Source organism: Solanum dulcamara, chromosome 12 (genome assembly GCF_947179165.1).
Source record: "Solanum dulcamara chromosome 12, daSolDulc1.2, whole genome shotgun sequence".
NCBI lineage: Eukaryota > Viridiplantae > Streptophyta > Magnoliopsida > Solanales > Solanaceae > Solanum > Solanum dulcamara.
The window spans coordinates 65,459,189-65,477,533 of NC_077248.1; the positions used below are offsets into that span (position 1 = coordinate 65,459,189).

The 18,345-nt window shown below is 33.8% G+C and overlaps 2 protein-coding genes across 2 annotated transcripts; both read right to left on the reverse strand.

The window, feature by feature from the left end:
- Positions 1–795: 795 nt before the first annotated feature.
- LOC129876791 (ribose-phosphate pyrophosphokinase 4-like) lies at positions 796–5,837 on the reverse strand. Its single transcript, XM_055952285.1, has 7 exons — positions 5,499–5,837; positions 3,499–3,814; positions 3,133–3,228; positions 2,955–3,023; positions 2,737–2,865; positions 1,203–1,302; positions 796–1,106 (listed from the first exon to the last, which is right to left on the reverse strand). The coding sequence occupies exons 1-7, from the start codon at positions 5,621–5,623 to the stop codon at positions 976–978; spliced, it is 966 nt and encodes a 321-aa protein (XP_055808260.1). The 5' UTR covers positions 5,624–5,837; the 3' UTR covers positions 796–975.
- An 8,727-nt stretch (positions 5,838–14,564) lies between these two features.
- LOC129877161 (uncharacterized) lies at positions 14,565–15,528 on the reverse strand. Its single transcript, XM_055952647.1, has one exon. The coding sequence runs from the start codon at positions 15,484–15,486 to the stop codon at positions 14,647–14,649; it is 840 nt and encodes a 279-aa protein (XP_055808622.1). The 5' UTR covers positions 15,487–15,528; the 3' UTR covers positions 14,565–14,646.
- Positions 15,529–18,345: the final 2,817 nt, after the last annotated feature.

Sequence of the window (18,345 nt, forward strand, 5' to 3'; positions counted from 1 at the left end):
TGAGATCTGTATTATCGATCTTGACTAGCTTGGTATTGAGGCATAGTTGATTGATTCATTATGGTTCATTGGAGAAAGAATCTTCAAGGGATTGGTCGTTGTCTTTGGGTTGTGTGAAGGGGTTGGTATTGAGGCATAGTTGATTGATTCATTATGATTCTTTGGAGAAAGAATTACCTGTTTAAAGTTCTAACAACCCAAAGCAAAATCAATTGCTTAGGTTAAGAAGCCTAAATTGCTTGGAAAATATTCATTTTTTGATAACCAAGGGCAAGTTAGCACAAAGTTTGAAACTCACGTGATAAGGAACCTGTTCTAACCTTTTCCACTTAGATATAAGTCTTTTGTCTATGTATTCGAACTTGAATCATGTGTCAAACTCACATATTGAACCAACGACCCGTGGGCAATAGCTAGGAACACATTCTTGCTACTGAACCAAAGACTTGAGCAATCGCTAAGAAACTATTTGATTCTTATAAATTGATGTTGGCTATAGTGTTGATGAGAGTTCATTCTCCAACTCTTTATAGATTGTCGGTAGACCAAGGTAAGTACTCTATCCTTAACTAGAGATTTTAGGTTCGAGTCCTGAGTATGAAATTGCCATTGTTAGGAGCGTTTCACCCCCAATGTAGAACTTCCCAATGCAAATGCAGATTTAGAAGCCCCCAGTACAACAACATACCCAATGTAATCTAACAAGTGGGGTTAAAGGAGGGTAGGGTTTATGCAAACCTTACCCTACCTTTGTGGGATAGAGAGGTTGTTTCCGATATTTAGACGCTCCCAATGTCACCAAAAAAAAGAGTGACTTCATTAGGAAATCAGTTGACTCTATGCAACAAGGCAAGTTTCTGTAACAACAGGAATATCTCAGCTATGTCAACTTATAAGATCCCTTACAAGTTACAACATGTCAAAGAACAAGTTTTTCAAACACTCTTCCACTCTAATTGATCCTATCCAATGTTCTCATATTTGAAGAGCATCAGCAATGGATCCTGCCAAACTAATAACTTCAAATGGAGCCTTATTAGCGACGGCTTTCACAGTATGAGGACAGGAATCCGTGGTCCAAAAGTAAGTGAACGCTTTCTCTGAGCCTTCACAACAAAATCATAGGCGACCGTCAGAAACACAGATAATAAGCAAGGGAGATGCTCAACAAAAGGCAGATGGATATAATTTGGGAGAGTTACCATCATTCTTGTGAAGAAAACGCTCCCATGACTGCTTTGGGAAAATTCCATGGGTCACATAAGCACTAACTTTTGATGCACCATGATCGGCCAAAACTTTCTGGGGTTGACCAAAGCATCAGAAGTACAATATTAGCAACTTGTCATATGAATGTACTCATCAAAGTTGAGTAGCGCCGATTTTTAACCACAATGCATTAAATGGTGGAGGTGTGCGGATAAAACATTTTTCGTGTCATTAAGACCTTTAAAAGAAACTTTTGTAAGTTTTGAAGTGAACGAGTCTTATTGTGCATTCTCTAACTTCCTACCTCCTTTCCCTTCTTTTTCGGGTTTTTTATTCAATAATCCAATTTGACGTGGATTATTGGGATCCTTAAGTTTGCCTCATCCAGTTAGAAGGTATAAACCCCCAAAATCTCCTCACTGCTAAAGGCGGCAACAACAACATACCCAGTGAAATCTCACAAGTGGGTTCTGAAGAGGGTAGGATGTATGCAGACCTTACCACTACCTCATGGAAATAGAGAGGTTGTTTCCGAAAGACCCTCGGCTCAAAAGTCACAGTCTCAAGTAAGAGAGAAAAACATATATATAGCATAATGGCAACAAATGAAAAGCGACACAAATTTTACAAAACAAGAACAATAACGATAACAAAGTAATGTGATAATCAAAAGCAATAACAACACAACTATAACGACACGCCTAGACCTACGACCACTCTAAACCGACACACGGCAAAACACCATTCTATCCCTACTAGCCTTTTACCCTAATCCGCGACCTACACTCCTTTCTATCTAAGGTCATGTCCTCGGTGATATGGAGTAGCGTCATATCTTGTTTAATCACCTCTCTCCAATACTTTTTCGGTCTACCTCTACCTCTTCGCATAACCCCCAAATCCAACCGCTCGCACCTCCTAACTGGGGCGTCGACACCTCTCTTCTGCACATGCCCAAACCATCTCAGTCTCGCTTCTCTCATCTTGTCAACTCCCATCTTCTCCCGAATAACATCATTCCTAATCTTATCACTCTTAGTGTGTCCATACATCCATCTCCGCAACATACATCTTCTGAACATGAGAGTTCTTTACTGGCCAACACTCCACTTCATACAACAACGCTGGTCTAATCACCATTCTGTAGAACTTACCTATAAGTTTATGTTGTACTTTCTTATCACACAGGACTCCAGAGGCAAGCCAAATAAATGACACAGAGCAATCATAACGATTACTCAACCAACCCAAAGACAGATACTTTTTACACCCCCAAAAACTAACAATATAAATAAGAACATGGAAAAACCAGAGTTTCTTGAGACGAAGATTTACAAAACAAGAACTAAACAAACCAGAAGGATCAAAGAGATATAGAAGCAGATTTAGTTGCAGGTAGGAGCAAGTCTACCTGCAAAGCGGCTTCTTGTAAAGTTTCAACTGATCATCACATAATGGGGAGTAAACACATTTAAGTACTCTTGACACATATTAAAACCCTTATCAGATCTAAAGAGGCAGAAGTACCTGGCATTCAATTAAGGTACCTCCAGACTGGACCAAGTCATCAACAATGACCACATGACAGCCAGCAGGATTACCCTCTTTTAGCCTGACGATTCTCTTATCACCTTCACGCACTTTAGTGCAGATAACCTAAATAAGATAGTCTGCTGAATTACACAAAAGTTCAAGATTGGATAACATGCAGAAATCAAAGTAGGAAATTGTAATTTTTAACTAACAGTAGGATAATGAACTAGTTGCTTGTGAAACCTCTTCCAAGCTCCATCATCAGGAAACGCTATAACTATCTGGAAAATAAAGAACACATTAAGGGTGTGTTTGGTATGGTGTCACTACATCTCAAGATAATTTTATTGGAAAAACAAGGACAAAAAGCTCAACAGGACTCTTGCCCACCTTTTCAGAGTCGGGAAGCTGCTGAAGCCGTTGCTTCAGCAGTGGAATTCCAGTCTCAAACAGAGGCAGCACATGATCTCCAAAATAGAACCTCTCCTGCAGAACAAAGAGAAGTATGTTCACCATTAGAAAGGCGAAATTTGCAGTGTAATTATGGACATTTCAGGGGAACGCAAAAAAATCATAACCTAAAAGCTAAAATAGGATGTATAACATGATTATGAGAAAGCAGAAAGAATTCATGCTTCCGAATGATCGTGAACTCCAATTACCAATTCAATTAAAGAATCTCGGATAGAAAAAGCCAAAGCGACCATCACATCAAGTAAGAGAGCAATGTGAATACAAAATTACAAATAGATCAACCTGCAATGCATGTATGTCATAGATAACTAAGCTGGTCGGACCACCCCTTGATATTGGAATATTTGATATTATTCTGGCCATGGTAAATGCAGTGGCTACATCTCCTTCTTCTTCCATCCTCTCAAAGGTACCAGTTGGAAAGAAAGGTAACACAAGTGTAAATGAGGCGACAAACAGCCTTGGAAGTGCAAATATCACAGAAAGCTGTTCAAAGATGACTCCAGGTGAGCTGAAAGATGCTAGAAAAGCAACATGCTGCCCGCGGATATCATGTGCATTGTTTATAAAGAGATTTGGGAAACCATCAGCAAAACTCCTGGCACATGAATCCAATTGGTTAGCATTTGTTGTCGGAAAGAGTCAATGGCAACTATGGTACAATAATAGCATTATTTCAAGGCTATTAACATCATACAAATTCCCAATTGAAAGTCTGATTATTTGGCAAATTACAGAATATGCAAGATTATTTGGCAAATTACAGATTATGCAAGAACTTAATAATCGAACTTTGTGTAACCAATGCAAAAATGATGTTATAACTTATAACCCTTTTCCTTTGCCTGAATATTGTTTAACACATTCATCTTTTTTACCACTAAACTTTTGGTGAAATTTAGATCTTTTATTGTAACAAAGAAATCCCGAGGGCTTGCTGGTGCAGGGTTTGAAACTCGGCGGGTAATGGGCTCGTTCCTCTACCTTTTTCCACTTAAATACCGGACTTTGGTCTGGGACAGGATACAAAACCTTGTCATGCACCTAACTCACACATCATGTGCCCTTAGAGAGACTAAATATTAGGTCTTGTTATTGCATTCCTCAAACTTCGGCCTATTCAAGTTTAGCAAAGGATAACTAGTCTAAAACCAAGAAAAAGGAAAAGGATTGCGGCAGGTGGATGGTCATCATACAAAATAATTAAACAATGATCAATCCTGCGAATGAAATAGGCCCAAATAGAACAGAATTGATTTAGGATATTCAACATAGCTGAAGCAACTAATCCCAGATTAAGGTATAGTTCAATGATTGATTCAAGTCTTTTCTCAATTGAATTATACTACCCAAGCATCTATGTTTCACACTACACTAGAAAATGAGGTCTATGGGTCTACTATACTTTAGTCTAAGACTATTCACAACACCAAAATCATATTGAAGCTTCCTTCATTTTATCCTTTTAACATGACAACATCGTCCATCACAATACAGTATTTGAAGCTCACCCCCCAAAAAAGCTTTCTACAAGACGAAAAAAGGAGGAACCTTTGCTCGATTTTACAGCTTCACCTACTGTTCGACTCGACTTCAACATAACTCATTAACTTTGGCTCAAACCATGTATATGGGTTTAAAAATCCAGTTAATTGTATAAATAATGTTATCAAGAACCCTGTAAACTGCACTTTCTAGAGTTCAAAATCCTTGCTCTGCCTGTGGACTCATTTTGGATTTGACCCAAATCATATTTCCCCTATTTAAACCCTTTTAACATGAAACATCGCCCATCCCAATACACAAATCTGAATCACCCCCAAAATGTTTTAACAAAAAAAGGAGGAATCTTTATTTGATTTTAGATTCGACCCACTTAATTTTTCTACAGAAAATTCAAGTAAAGATTTGGAATTTGCGTATATAGCAAGCGCAACGACATGTACTTGCGTTTTAATTTATCAAGAATCCGGTAAACTGCATTTTCTAGAATTCAGAACTCTTAAAACTCAAAAATCCTAGCTCCGCCTCTTGACTCATTATGGATTTGACCCAAATCATATTCCCCCCATTTTAACCCTTTTAACATAAAGCATCGCCCAGCCCAATACACAATCTGAATCACCAACAAGAAAAGGAGTAATCTTTATTCAATTTTGGATTCGACCCACTTAATTTTTTCAACAGAAAATTCAAGTAAAGAGTTTGAATTTGCGTATATAGCAAGCTGATGATACAAAGACATAATAAGAGAGACAAAAAGGGGTAAAAGAGAATAGAACCTCCAGTTAATAGAATGGAGGAGAATAGAATCGGATTCAGAAGCGATTTTGCGTGCAACATCTTCCATCTCAACACAGTAATAGAGAAGAACTTGCTTCTTTTTCTTCACTGTTTCCTTCTCCATCTTAACACACAGTAGCAAAGAGAGCAGGAGAGTGGTAGGTGTGGCTGTGTTCAAGGTTTTTGCCAGCAGCTGAGGGTTTTAGTCCTCCAGCAAATGACTATATTTTGTGGCCGAACAACAAAAATTTCATCAGTTTAGGGTCTAATTGGGTGTCTATTTGTGAGTTGTTTGACATTATCATTCGCGTTAGATTTCGATGTCTAAGTACAATACATGTATGTGATGGTTTAGATATAGTATGTCAAATATATAAGGTTAAAATTAGGTATAATTTATTTCAGATATACTGTATTCAAGTAGATTCGTATGTATTTGGGATAAACTAATTTTCTCGCTCGCCTTTCTTCTTCTCTCTCCATCTCTCGCTCACTTCTTTCCTTATGTATTTGTATTTAAGAATGTATCTGCCCAGATATATGTATCTAGTGTGATTCATATGTATTTGGGATACACCGACTCTCTCGCTCGCCTCCCTCCCATTTTGGTTGCCTCACTCCGTATGTATACGTATTTCATAGTGTATCTGATAGAAACAATATATGTATTTAGGTGTATCTGACTTGAAATAGATATGGAATTGTTAATTAATGAGACAATTTATAATTATTTCAAAATATTGGGAGAATTAGTAAATATAGTAGGAATATTTATGTAATTAGATTATTTTTTCAATATTTTATCTTTATCTATGTTCTTCAATTTCGGATATATACGCGATAATAAAATTTATAAAAAAGTTTAAATAAGTCAATGCGTGCATTGATATAATACTACTACTACAACAACAACATACCCATTGAAATCCCACTAAGTGGTGATATGATTTTCGATCACATTTTTTGTGAAACATTTACAGGATCCTCCGTAATGACCCGTGGAAACAGTATGTATGGTCTCATCATGATTTGTGCCATATGTATAGCATTTAGGAACCACTCAGTAGAAATTAGACGATTTCTCAAATTTTCGTATGCGTTAGTTAATGAATTTTTGGTGACATGACATACAATCACTTTTTTGCGAAATCATTAAAGGACCCTCCGTAATAACCTAGAGGAGCAGTACATATAGTCTCACCATAATGTGTGCCACATTTATAGCATTTAGGGTCACTAAATAGGAATTATGTGATTTTCTTAGTTTTTCGTGTGTATTAGTTAATGTATTGTTTGGTGATATGACTTTCAGTCACTTTTATTGCGAAACATTCATAATGACCCCGAGGATCAGTACTATAGCCTCATTATGATCTGCGCCACATTTATAGTATTTAGGGGTCACTCAACAGAAAATGGGCGATTTTCTTAGTTTTGTGTGTTGCGATATGACTTTCAGTCACTTTTTTTGCGAAACGTTACATGATCCTCTGTAATAACCTGGGAGAGTAGTATGTATGGCCTCATCACGATCCACACAATATTTATAGCATTTAGGTGTCACTTAACAGAAATTATACAATTTTTTTATTTTTTTCGTGTGTATTAGTCTATGAATATTTTGGTGATATAATTTTTGGTCACTTTTTTTTGCTAAACCTTCACAGGACGCTCCGTAATGACCTAGAGAGCAGTACATATAGCTTCACCATGATCCGTGCCACATTTATAGCATTTAGGGACCGCTCAACAAAAACTCGGTGATTTTCTCAATTTTTCGCATGTGTTAGTTAATAAATTTTTTGGTGATATGACTTTCAGTCACTTTTTTGCGAAATCTTTATAGGACCATTCGTAATGACATGGGGGAGAAGTACATATAGCCTCATATTGATCCGCGTTTATAGCACTTAACGGTCATTCAATAGAAATTAGGCTATTTTCTCAGTTTTTCATATATGCTAGTCAATGAATTTTTTGGTGATATGTATTTCAGTCACTTTTTTATGCAAAACATTTATAGGACCCTCTGCAATGACTTATGAAAGTAGTACGTATAGCCTCACCATGATTTGCATCACATTTTATAGCTTTTAGGGGCCACTCAACAAGAATTAAGAGATTTTCTCAGTTTTTCGTGTATGCTAATCAGTTAATCTTTTGGTGATATGACTTCCATTCACTTTTTTGGGTAAAACCTTTGTAGAATCCTTCGTAATGATTTGATGGAGAATTACATATGGCCTCATCATGATCCGTGCCACATTTATTTCATTTAGGGCCATTCAACAAGAATTAGGCGATTTACTCAATTTTTCGTATATGCTAGTTGATGATTTTTTTTTGTGATATGACTTTCGATCACTTTTTTTGCAAAACATTACCCTCCGTAATGATCGGGGGAACAATACTTATGGCCTCATAATGATATGCACCACATTTATAGCATTTAGGGGCCATTCAACAAGTATTAAATAATTTTCTTAGTTTTTCGTGTGTGTTAGTCAATGAATGTTTTGGTGATATATATTTCGATCACTTTTTTGTTGTAAAATATTTATAGGACCCTCTGTAATGATGTATGGGAATAGTATGTATAGCCTTACCATGATTCCGCCACATTTATAGCATTTAGGGGTTATTCAACATGAATTAAGTGATTTTCTCTGTTTTTCATATGTGTTAGTCAATGAGTTTTTTGGTGATATGGTTTTCAATCACTTTTTTGCAAACCTTTATGGGAACCTGTGTAATGACTTAAGGAGAAATACATATAGCCTCATCATTATCTGCACCACATTTATAAAATTTAGAGGCCACTCAACAAGAATTAAGCAATTTTCTCATTTTTCCGTATATGTTAGTTAATGAATTTTTTTGTGTGTATTAGTCAATGAATTTTTTGGTGATATGACTTTCGATCATTTTTTTGCGAAATCTTTACATGACCCTCCGTAATGACCAGGGGGAGCAATATGTATCGTCTCACCATGATCCGCACCATATTTATTGCCTTTAAGAGCTACTCAACATTAATTAGGCAATTTACTAAATTTTTTGTGTGTAGTAGATGAATTTTTGGTGATATGACTTTCAGTCACTTTTTTTGTTAAACTTTTTCATGACCCTCCGTAATGACCTAGGAAAATAGTATGTATGGTCCCATTATGATCCGCACTACATTTATAGCATTTAGGGGTCACTCAACATAATTTAGGCAATTTCTCAAAAAAATTTGTGTGTTAATCAATGAATTTTTTGGTGATATGACTTTTGATCACTTGTTTTTGGAAACCATTAAAGTACCCCCCGTAATGACATGAGATAGCAGTTTAAATAGCCTCACCATGATCTACGCCACATTATAGTATTAAGGGGCTACTCAATAGGAATTAGGCGATTTTTAAGTTTTTCGTGTGTGTTAGTCAATGAACTTTTTGGTGATATGACTTTCAATCACTTTTTTTGGGAAACCTTTTATAATGAACTGGGAGATCAATACATATAGTCTCACCATGATCCGCACCACATTTATAATATATAGGAGCCAATCAACAGGAAATAGACGATTTTCTCAGATTTTTGTGTGTGTTAGCTTATAAATATTTTGGTGATATGACTTTTAGTCAATTTTTTTCTGAAACCTTTATGGGAGCCTCCATTAGGAACCGAGAGAGCAGTACATATTGCCTCAACATAATTCACAGTGTATTCATAGCATTTATGGGCCGCATAAGCTAAATTAGGCAATTTTCTCATTTTTCGTGTGTGTTAGCCTATTAATATTTTAATGATATGACTTTCGATTAATTTTTTTTTGAAACCTTTATGAGACCCTCCATAAGTACCCAGGGTAGAAATAGGTGTAGCCTCGGAATAATCCACGCCGTATTCATAGAATTTAGCGGCTGCGCAAGCGAAATTAGAGGATTTTTTCATTTTTTGTGTGTGTTAGTCCGTGAATAGTTTGCTGATATTTTTTTCGGTCAATTTTTTTCCAAAACCTTTATGGAACCCTACGTAAGTACCAAGGAGAGAAGTACATATTCATAGCATTTAGGGGCCACAAAAGTAGAATTAGACAATTTTTTTTATTTTCGTGTGTTAGCCAATGAATGGTACTATGTTTTTTGATCAATATTTTTTTTCAAAATCGTTATGTGATCCTTCGTAAATACACTGAGGAGAAGTAAGTGTAGCCTCGGCACGATCCACTACATATTCATAGCATTTAGCAGTCGCACAAGTAGAATTAGGCGATTTTCTCAATTTTCATATTTGTTAACCCATAAATATTTTGGTTGTATGTCTTTCGATTAACTTTTTAAAAAAAAATATTTATGGGACCCTGCGTAAGTACCTGGAGAGCAGTACATACAGATTCGGCTTGATCCACAGAGTATTTATATCATTTAGGTGCCACACAAGCAGAATAATAGATAATTTTCTCATTTTTCGTTTGTGAACTTGAGTGCCCATTAATATTTTGGTGATATAAATTTCTGTCAATTTTTTTCAAAAACTTTTAACGGACCCTCCATAAGTACCCAGGGATAAGTACGTGTAGCCTCGGCACGATCCACGACGTATTCATACCATTTAGGAGCCGCGTAAGCTGAATTAGATAATTTTCTCATTTTTTGTATGTGTTAGCCATTAATATTTTGGTAATATGACTTTCAGTCAATTTTTTTATAAAATTTTTATGAGATCCTACGTAAATATCAGGACGAGCAATACTTGTAGCATCGGCACAATCCACGATGTATTTATAACATTTAGGGGATGCATAAGCGGAATTAGATAATTTTTTTATTTTTCATATGTGTTAGCCCATGAATATTTTGATGATATGTCTTTCAGTCAATTTTTTTCTGAAAGTTTTATGGGACCCTCCGTAAGTATCTGAGAGAGTAGTATGAGTAGCCTCAACACGATCCACGGTATATTCATAGCATTTAGGAGAAGCGGAATTAGACAATTTTTTAATTTTTCGTACGTGTTAGCCTATGAATATTTTGGTGATATGATTTTTGGTCAATTTTTTTCGAGTCCTTTATGGAACCCTTCGTAAGTACCAGGGAGAGTAGTACGTGTAGCCTTGACATGATTCAGGGCGTATTCAAAGTAGTTAGGGCTCCACAAACGGAATTAGGCGATTTTTTTATTTTTTGTGTGTATTAGCTTATGAATATTTTGATGATATGACTTTTGATTAATTTTTTCCGAAACCTTTATGAGACCTTCCGTAAATACCCGAAGGAGACGAACGTGGAGTCTCGGCATGATCCACTGCATAATCTTAGCATTTAGTGACTGCACAAGGAGAATTAGGTAATTTCTCCTTTTTTGTGTGTTTGCCCTTGGTGATATTGCTTTTGGTTAAAAAAAAATTCAAAACCTTTATGCGATCCTCCGTAAGTAACTAGGAGAGAAGTACGTGTAGCCTCGATACTATCCACGGTGTATTCATAACATTTAAGGCATAAGCAAATTTAGGTAATTTTTTTATTTTTAGTGTGTATTACCCTAAAAATATTTTGGTGATATAACTTTCGGACAATATTTTTCCAAAACTTTTATGAGAACACTTGTAAGTAATAGGGGAAGAAGTACGTGTAGCCTCGGTGCGAACCACGTCGTATTCATTGCATTTAGGGGGGCCACTAGCGAAATTATGTGATTTTCTCATTTTTCGTGTGTGTTAGCCTATGAATATTTTGGTGATATACCTTTCAGTCGATTTTTTTTCCAAAATCTTTATGAAACCCTTCGTAAATACTAGGGAGAGCAGTATGTGTAGTTTCGGTACGATCCACAACGTATTCATAGCTTTAGGGGCTGCATAGGAGGAATTAAATGATTTTCTCATTTTTCATGTATTGGTGATAAGTCTTTCATTAAAAAAAATTTTACAACCCTTATGAGACTCTCCGTAAGTACTCGGAGGGAAGTACGTGTAGCCTCTGCATGATTCACAACATATTCATAGCATTTAGGGGTTGCACAAGCGAAATCAGGCGATTTTCTTATTTTCGTGTGTGTTAGACTATGAATATTTTGGTGATATGACTTTCGATCAATTTTTTTAAAACTTTTATGGGATCCTCTGTAAATACCCGAGGGAGAAATACATGTAGCTTTGGCATGATCCACGGCGTATTCATAGCATTTAGGGGCTGCACAAGCAAAATTAGTCAATTTTTTTATTTTTCGTGTCTGTTAGCGCATGCATATTTTGGTGAATTGGGTTCCAGTCAACTTTTTTCCGAAACTTATATGGGACCCTTTGTAAGTACCGGGAGATTAGTACGTGTAGCCTTAGCATAATTCATGGAGCAGTCATCGCATTTTGGAGCCATACAAGTCAAATTATGCGATTTTCTCATTTTTCGTGTGTGTTAGCCCATGAATAATTGATGAACTGAATTTTGATAATTTTTTCTCGAAACCTATATGGGGACCTTTGTAAATATTCGAGGGATCAGTACGTGTAGCATCATCATGATCTGTGGTGCATTCATAGCATTTAGGGGTAATACAAGCGGAATTAGATGATTTTCTCATTTTTTGTGTGTATTAGTCAATGAATATTTTGGTGATATTTCTTTCGGTTAATTTTTTAGGAAACCTTTATAGGACCCTCCGTAAGTACCCAGGAGAGCAGTACGTGTAGCCTCGTCACAATTTATGGCATATTCATAGCATTAGGAGTTGCGCATGCAGAATTAAGCGATTTTCTCATTTTTCGTATATGTTAGCCCATGAATATTTTGGTAATATGACTTTCGGTCAATTTTTTTTGAAACTTTTATGGAACCCTATGTAAGTATCCGGGAGAGCAGTACGTGTGGCCTAGACATGATCCAGGTGTAGTCATAACATTTAGGGGCCGCACAAGTGGCATTAGACGATTTTCTCATTTTTCGTGTGTGTTAGCCCATGAATATTTTGGTGATATGACTTTCGGTTAAATTTTTCGAAATCTTTATGGGAACCTCCATAAGTACTCGGGAGAACAGTAAGTGTGGCCTCGGCATGATCCACAGCGTATTCATAGCATTTAGGGGCCGCACAAGCGGAATTATGTCATTTTCTCATTTTTTGTGTGTGTTAGCCCATGAATATTTTGGTGATATGAATTTTGGTTAATTTTTTTTCGACATCTTTATAGGACCCTCTGTAAGTACTCGCGGGAGAAGTATGTGCAACCTCTAGAGGAAATGCCTCTTTTGTAAGATTAATTAATGAAGAGAATTGGTTGTACTTTTAAAAAAAAAATATATCTACATGTGTAAGGTATTAATACGATATGATTGAGACATTTGTTGAAAGCCAAACTCATAATTCTTTATTATATAAGCAGGTGTAAGTCAAAGCCGAACAAACTATGATCACCAATTTACGGTACCGTAAAATAACAAAATCGAACTTAAAAGATATCGAACCATATATACCAAATTAATCCAATATAATAAAATCAAAATTATCAATCAAGGGAATTGCCCGGATAGTAAGCACCCCTTACTTCCAACCCTAAGTTGATCGTGAGTTCGAGTCACCAAAGAGCAAAAAGGTGAAAACTCTTCGGAAGGAGTAAAAAAAATTTAAAAATTACCAAATCGAAATTTTCAGTATCGTACTGTACGCACTCCTAGTTGTTTGTATGGGGGATATATTCAGCACTTAAAATAACCATTAAAGATTGTGATTTTCAATGAAGCAACATCGATTTTTCAACAGCCAACTGAAATACTGACGAACTTCGATGAGTTTGGGGTAGACAGTGGCGACCAACGTTTTTAGATACATATATAAGTATGTGTATGCTATAAAATTATATAATCTTACTATATTTTGTAATTATTAAAAGTATCATTATATAAGGTAATAATAAAATAGAATCCAATATACATCACGTAATCTTTTCTCTAAACTTTCGAATTTTTTGTTAGAATAGACACTTTCATGGATAGTTTACACATACAAATTAAATCTCATTAGGATTATGGTGGAACGATGTTTAAATTGACTTCCCCTCCCTTTCAATCTGTCCCAACTCCCTATATTCTAAAATAAAAAAGTCAAATATAATAAATATAGTAATTCTACCCGTTGTGAGATGCATCTGAAATTGAAATCCTGACTCTAACCCAATAGCTTTAACTAAGACTTTTTCAATCTTTTAAGTTGTAATCATCTTAGATAAAGTAATTTTGCGTTGAAAATTCTTAACTCCAAAATGGTCACTAGAAATTGTAATATTCCTTTTATTTTGGAGTTGATATATAGCCACGTTGTACTAGATTCACGTATATTTATTTTTAAATAATTTGACGGTTTAATTTTTTTACACTATCAATATAATATAGGTTACAAATAGATTCAAACACGAAATAATTTACTTATTCTCTTTATTATGTGCTTGCTAAAAAATATTTATGATCGAATTTATTATTTTGTTGGTCGACTAAAAAAAAGACAAATAAAATAATACTCGAAGAAAAGACATGATTTTCATCTTAATAAAGAAGCATTTCCTTATTCACAACACACATGATAATATACAAAATTGATATACCATACAAAATAGTTGGCCATGAAAAATAGATAATAAAAAAAAATGAATCATCATAAATTGAATTTTCAATTATCTAAAAGAAAAAAAAAAGAAATTAATTCCACAGCCCCACTTCACTTTCTCTCATTTATAGCCATGTTGTTCTGTTGGTGCACTCATTTATGACAGCTTACAGATATGTCATATTCTCTTACACATGAATAACAATATATTCGGTGTAACTTCACGACTAAAATTTAAAAGAAAATAGAGTATATATAGATTTATCCCTATCTGTTTTTGATATACATTGATCGGGTCAAGAAAAACATCATATTCTCTTAAAAAATTCACTTGAAGAATAATTTATTTATTTATTAAGTCTTTTTGTTCGCGAAAAGTTGGATGAGAAGGAACTCTCACATCCAATTCTATAGTAGAGATGATGAAATTGAGAAGCAACTATCAACTATATATAACCTCAAAAGAATCAAATCCTAAAAGGTGACAAAACATATAATTTGTACAAATCTTTTATTTTATACATCGATCCGATCCATTCGTTCATAGATTTATTTACTACATATTCAAAGCACCTTTTTATTGTAAGTTTCACATAGATGCCAAGCTGGCATTCCTAATACATCATCAATCATTTCCTCATGCCAACCATTTTTCATCTCTTTGTTCAATCTCCTAACAAATCCTTCTTTTTTCCCCTCACAATAATTTAATAACTTTACTATGGTCCTTGTATCCTTGCTCTTCCAACAACTTCTCTTTAACCTTACTGATTCGACTGATTCAGATCCTGACATTTCAAAACTAGTAATATACTCAATCATGCCATTTACAATATTAGACGGGGCATTACCTTGACCATCCCATAACCATATACGCGCCATGCCTTTTTGCAACGCTAAAAACATGTCACGCTTATAATTTGGACCTTCCAAAATCGAAGGACTTATGTGTATAACAAACTCATCGTTGTCTTGGGACGATTCAATGATGACTGGATGAGTCAAATTCTGGCTAGATAGTTGGAGGATAACATGTTTAACTTGTTTCTTGATTTGTGGTTGATCAAAATCCTGATGATCATCGATAGGGTAAAGAATATTTTCGATAAATTTACTAGTCCTTTGGACTAAACGTGTAGCTTCGTCATTTGACACGTAAAAAAGATCGAAACGCTTACTTGAAAATGTATCCTCGATGGCTTCATTGACAATGGTTATGGAAAAACCTTTGGAAGCTTCATAATTTGCCCATAAGGAGACTACTCCAACAAAAATGACCAAAACAAGTCTAAGAATTATACTTGTATTTGATGAATAAGATGTGATTTTGTGGTCATTTTCATAAGAGTTTGTGGTGGTTGTTTTTATGAGAGGTTTAAGGAGATGTTGGTTTTTTTCTTCCATATATGGAGAGAAATAACCAAAAAAAAGAAGAAAGAAGATGAAATATATGTAGAAATAAGAAGTTAGAAAATAGTAGAAGAATAGAAGAGGATATCATATATAATTTACACATAGGACACAATGAGTGGCTACTAATAGATAAAGGGTCCCTTTATCAACTTCCTTTTAAAATATTCTACCTTTTTGTGTATAAATTAGAGGTTAGGAGTTTAACTTCTTTTTTTTTTAAAAAAATAATCTTTACTTTACCTATTCACCCCATAAAAATAGAGGTAAGATCTAATTAAGTACATTCTAGCTATTAATATAGTTGTGATGCAATGGTGGGATTGTTTCACCCTTAATCAGAGGTCTCGGGGTTCGAGCCCTGGGTTTGAAGAAATTATGTTAGGAGCGTCACCCTCGAATGGACCCTACAGTTCGCGATCCAGATTTAATCAGGGCTCCACGGGCTCCGACATCGTGTGGGAAACAAAAAAAATGTACATTCTATCATTTTTAGATTTCATTTATGAAATTACATTAAATATATTATTGTTGTTGTTATTGAGTCGAAAGTTTATTGAAAACAGTTTTTCTATCTTTTTCAAAGTAAAGATAAACTTGTGTACACATCACTTTCTTCAAAACCACTTATAGTTTAACTTTTTCATACGCTGATGATGCAAAGAAATAAAAATTGTATGACTATTTTAGGTCATGTAAAAAGAAAATAAAAATATCCATTCATATTAAGTGAAGTTAAATAATAATTTGAAAAATAAGATATGTTATATTATATCTTCTTAAAATACATTGATATAAATTCAGAAAGCTGGTCAAGTTAGTGCAACAAATGATATATTATAACAAAAATCATAGATCGATTTTTTTTTTGCCAATGACTTTTCAATCAAACTCATCACACTAAACTTATTTATTATAATTTATATCTCTTATGTAATTTATAAATTATTACACATGAACGGATTTATACTGTGCCAAATAAAAGGTTACATACATGATAGAAGAATAATTGAACAACAACATTATCACATTTAAATATTTAAATACTAAAACGACATTGGTGAGTTGTACCATGTTGGCATGTTCTATTTATTGTCTCTTTTCATTCATTTAATTTAAACTTTCTTTGTCCCGAATCGATAACAAACTTTAAAAATTCAAACTATGTAAATTTTGATTAATATTTTAAAATATTTTTAATAATTTATTTGAACTAATCATAAATAACAATCAAGCAATAACCATTAAAAAAATGTGAAAATGAGATTTTTTCACCTTTATTAAGGTCTCAAATTTCAAATTTTAAATTTTCAAAAATTATTTCTATGATAATGAAAAACTCAAGGTAGGCAATTTCCTTTTTTATGGGCTCTACATAATGTAAATTTAAATTCAGAGCAAGTATTTTTCCGCTTATTAGATGATTATAATAAATAAAAATAAATAAGACATTTTAATTAATGTGTCGGCAAGAGTTAATTACATATTATTTAGTTTTCACTTGGTGTTTAATTAGTAGTTGTATTAGAGCTTGATTAAATTTGAATTCATGTATTGCAGAACAATTTTTAGTTATGGCGCTTCCAAATTTTTCTTTTCACTCCCAAAAACTTTAACTCGATATCACTAGTTAAAGGTGAAAGAATCCCGACCATTTATGCTTGTCATTTCAACGAGTATGCATGCACATTTTATACCGTCTCAACCTCAAATATTATTTATGAAAAAAAGGAGGTTATTCATATAGTTCATCAATGCAATAAATTTATACAATACCATATAAATTAATAAGTATATATGAATATAATATTCATTATAAACAAGGGCAAATTACACCCAGTGGCCATTCAACTAAAGTAATTATCAAAAAAGGTCATTCATTGTATAGGCATGTATAGTCAGTGTATATTTCATATGTAATCAAGTTATATTCACTTTTTGAGTATATCATAATGTATATTCAGTATATAGCTCATGTATAAATAATCTATATTGTATAGTCAACATATAGTCAATGTATATTTTCTATAATTTTGACTATTTTTTATGTAAATAAAATATGTTTATATTTATTATAAATTAATTAGTTTATTATATATATTTGAAATTGTCCCTATAAATAATGAATGGATCGATGAATTTTACCTTTCGGCCCATTCTTTGACCCAAAACTCAAATGATGTGCATTCCTACTTTGAATTAAGATTTTTAATAGTGATAATCCAAGTGAAACGGCTTATCATTAATCACTAAATTATCAAATATCATTTGGTAATGTGTATAAAAATAATATTTTTTTTATTTTAATTAATTTATTTAGTTTTAATTTAATGAGGAGTTTAAGAATAAATAAGTTTTTTGAATTTTGTTGGTATAAACTAAAGAATGTCAAATGTATCACAATATTCTTTAATTCTGTGGTCTTAAACATGTCGTGTGGAAAATTAAAATAAAAGAGTTGCCAAAAAAGAAAAGAAATATTCTTTTTAAAATGTATTAAAAAGAAAAGTATGACAAACAAATTGAAACAGAGGAAGTAATGAATAAGGTGTATTTATAATAATAAAATTAGTAATGATGTGATTAGCTATATTTGGTTGTTGTATCAGTTTTTTGAGTTTCATATCAGAAATTTTAGGTAGGAAAAGTGAATAAACCGATATTTCAAATGTCTTTTGATAAATATTTGGTGATAGTTTAGATATAAAACTCAAATACTTGCTAGTTCAATTATGAAACTTAAAAATGTCGAGATACTTAAGATGTATTTTTGATCCGTAACTCCTAATTAATCCATAAACACTCACTTTCTTGCAAAGGAGCCCCACAAAAATAATTTCTTATACATGGACC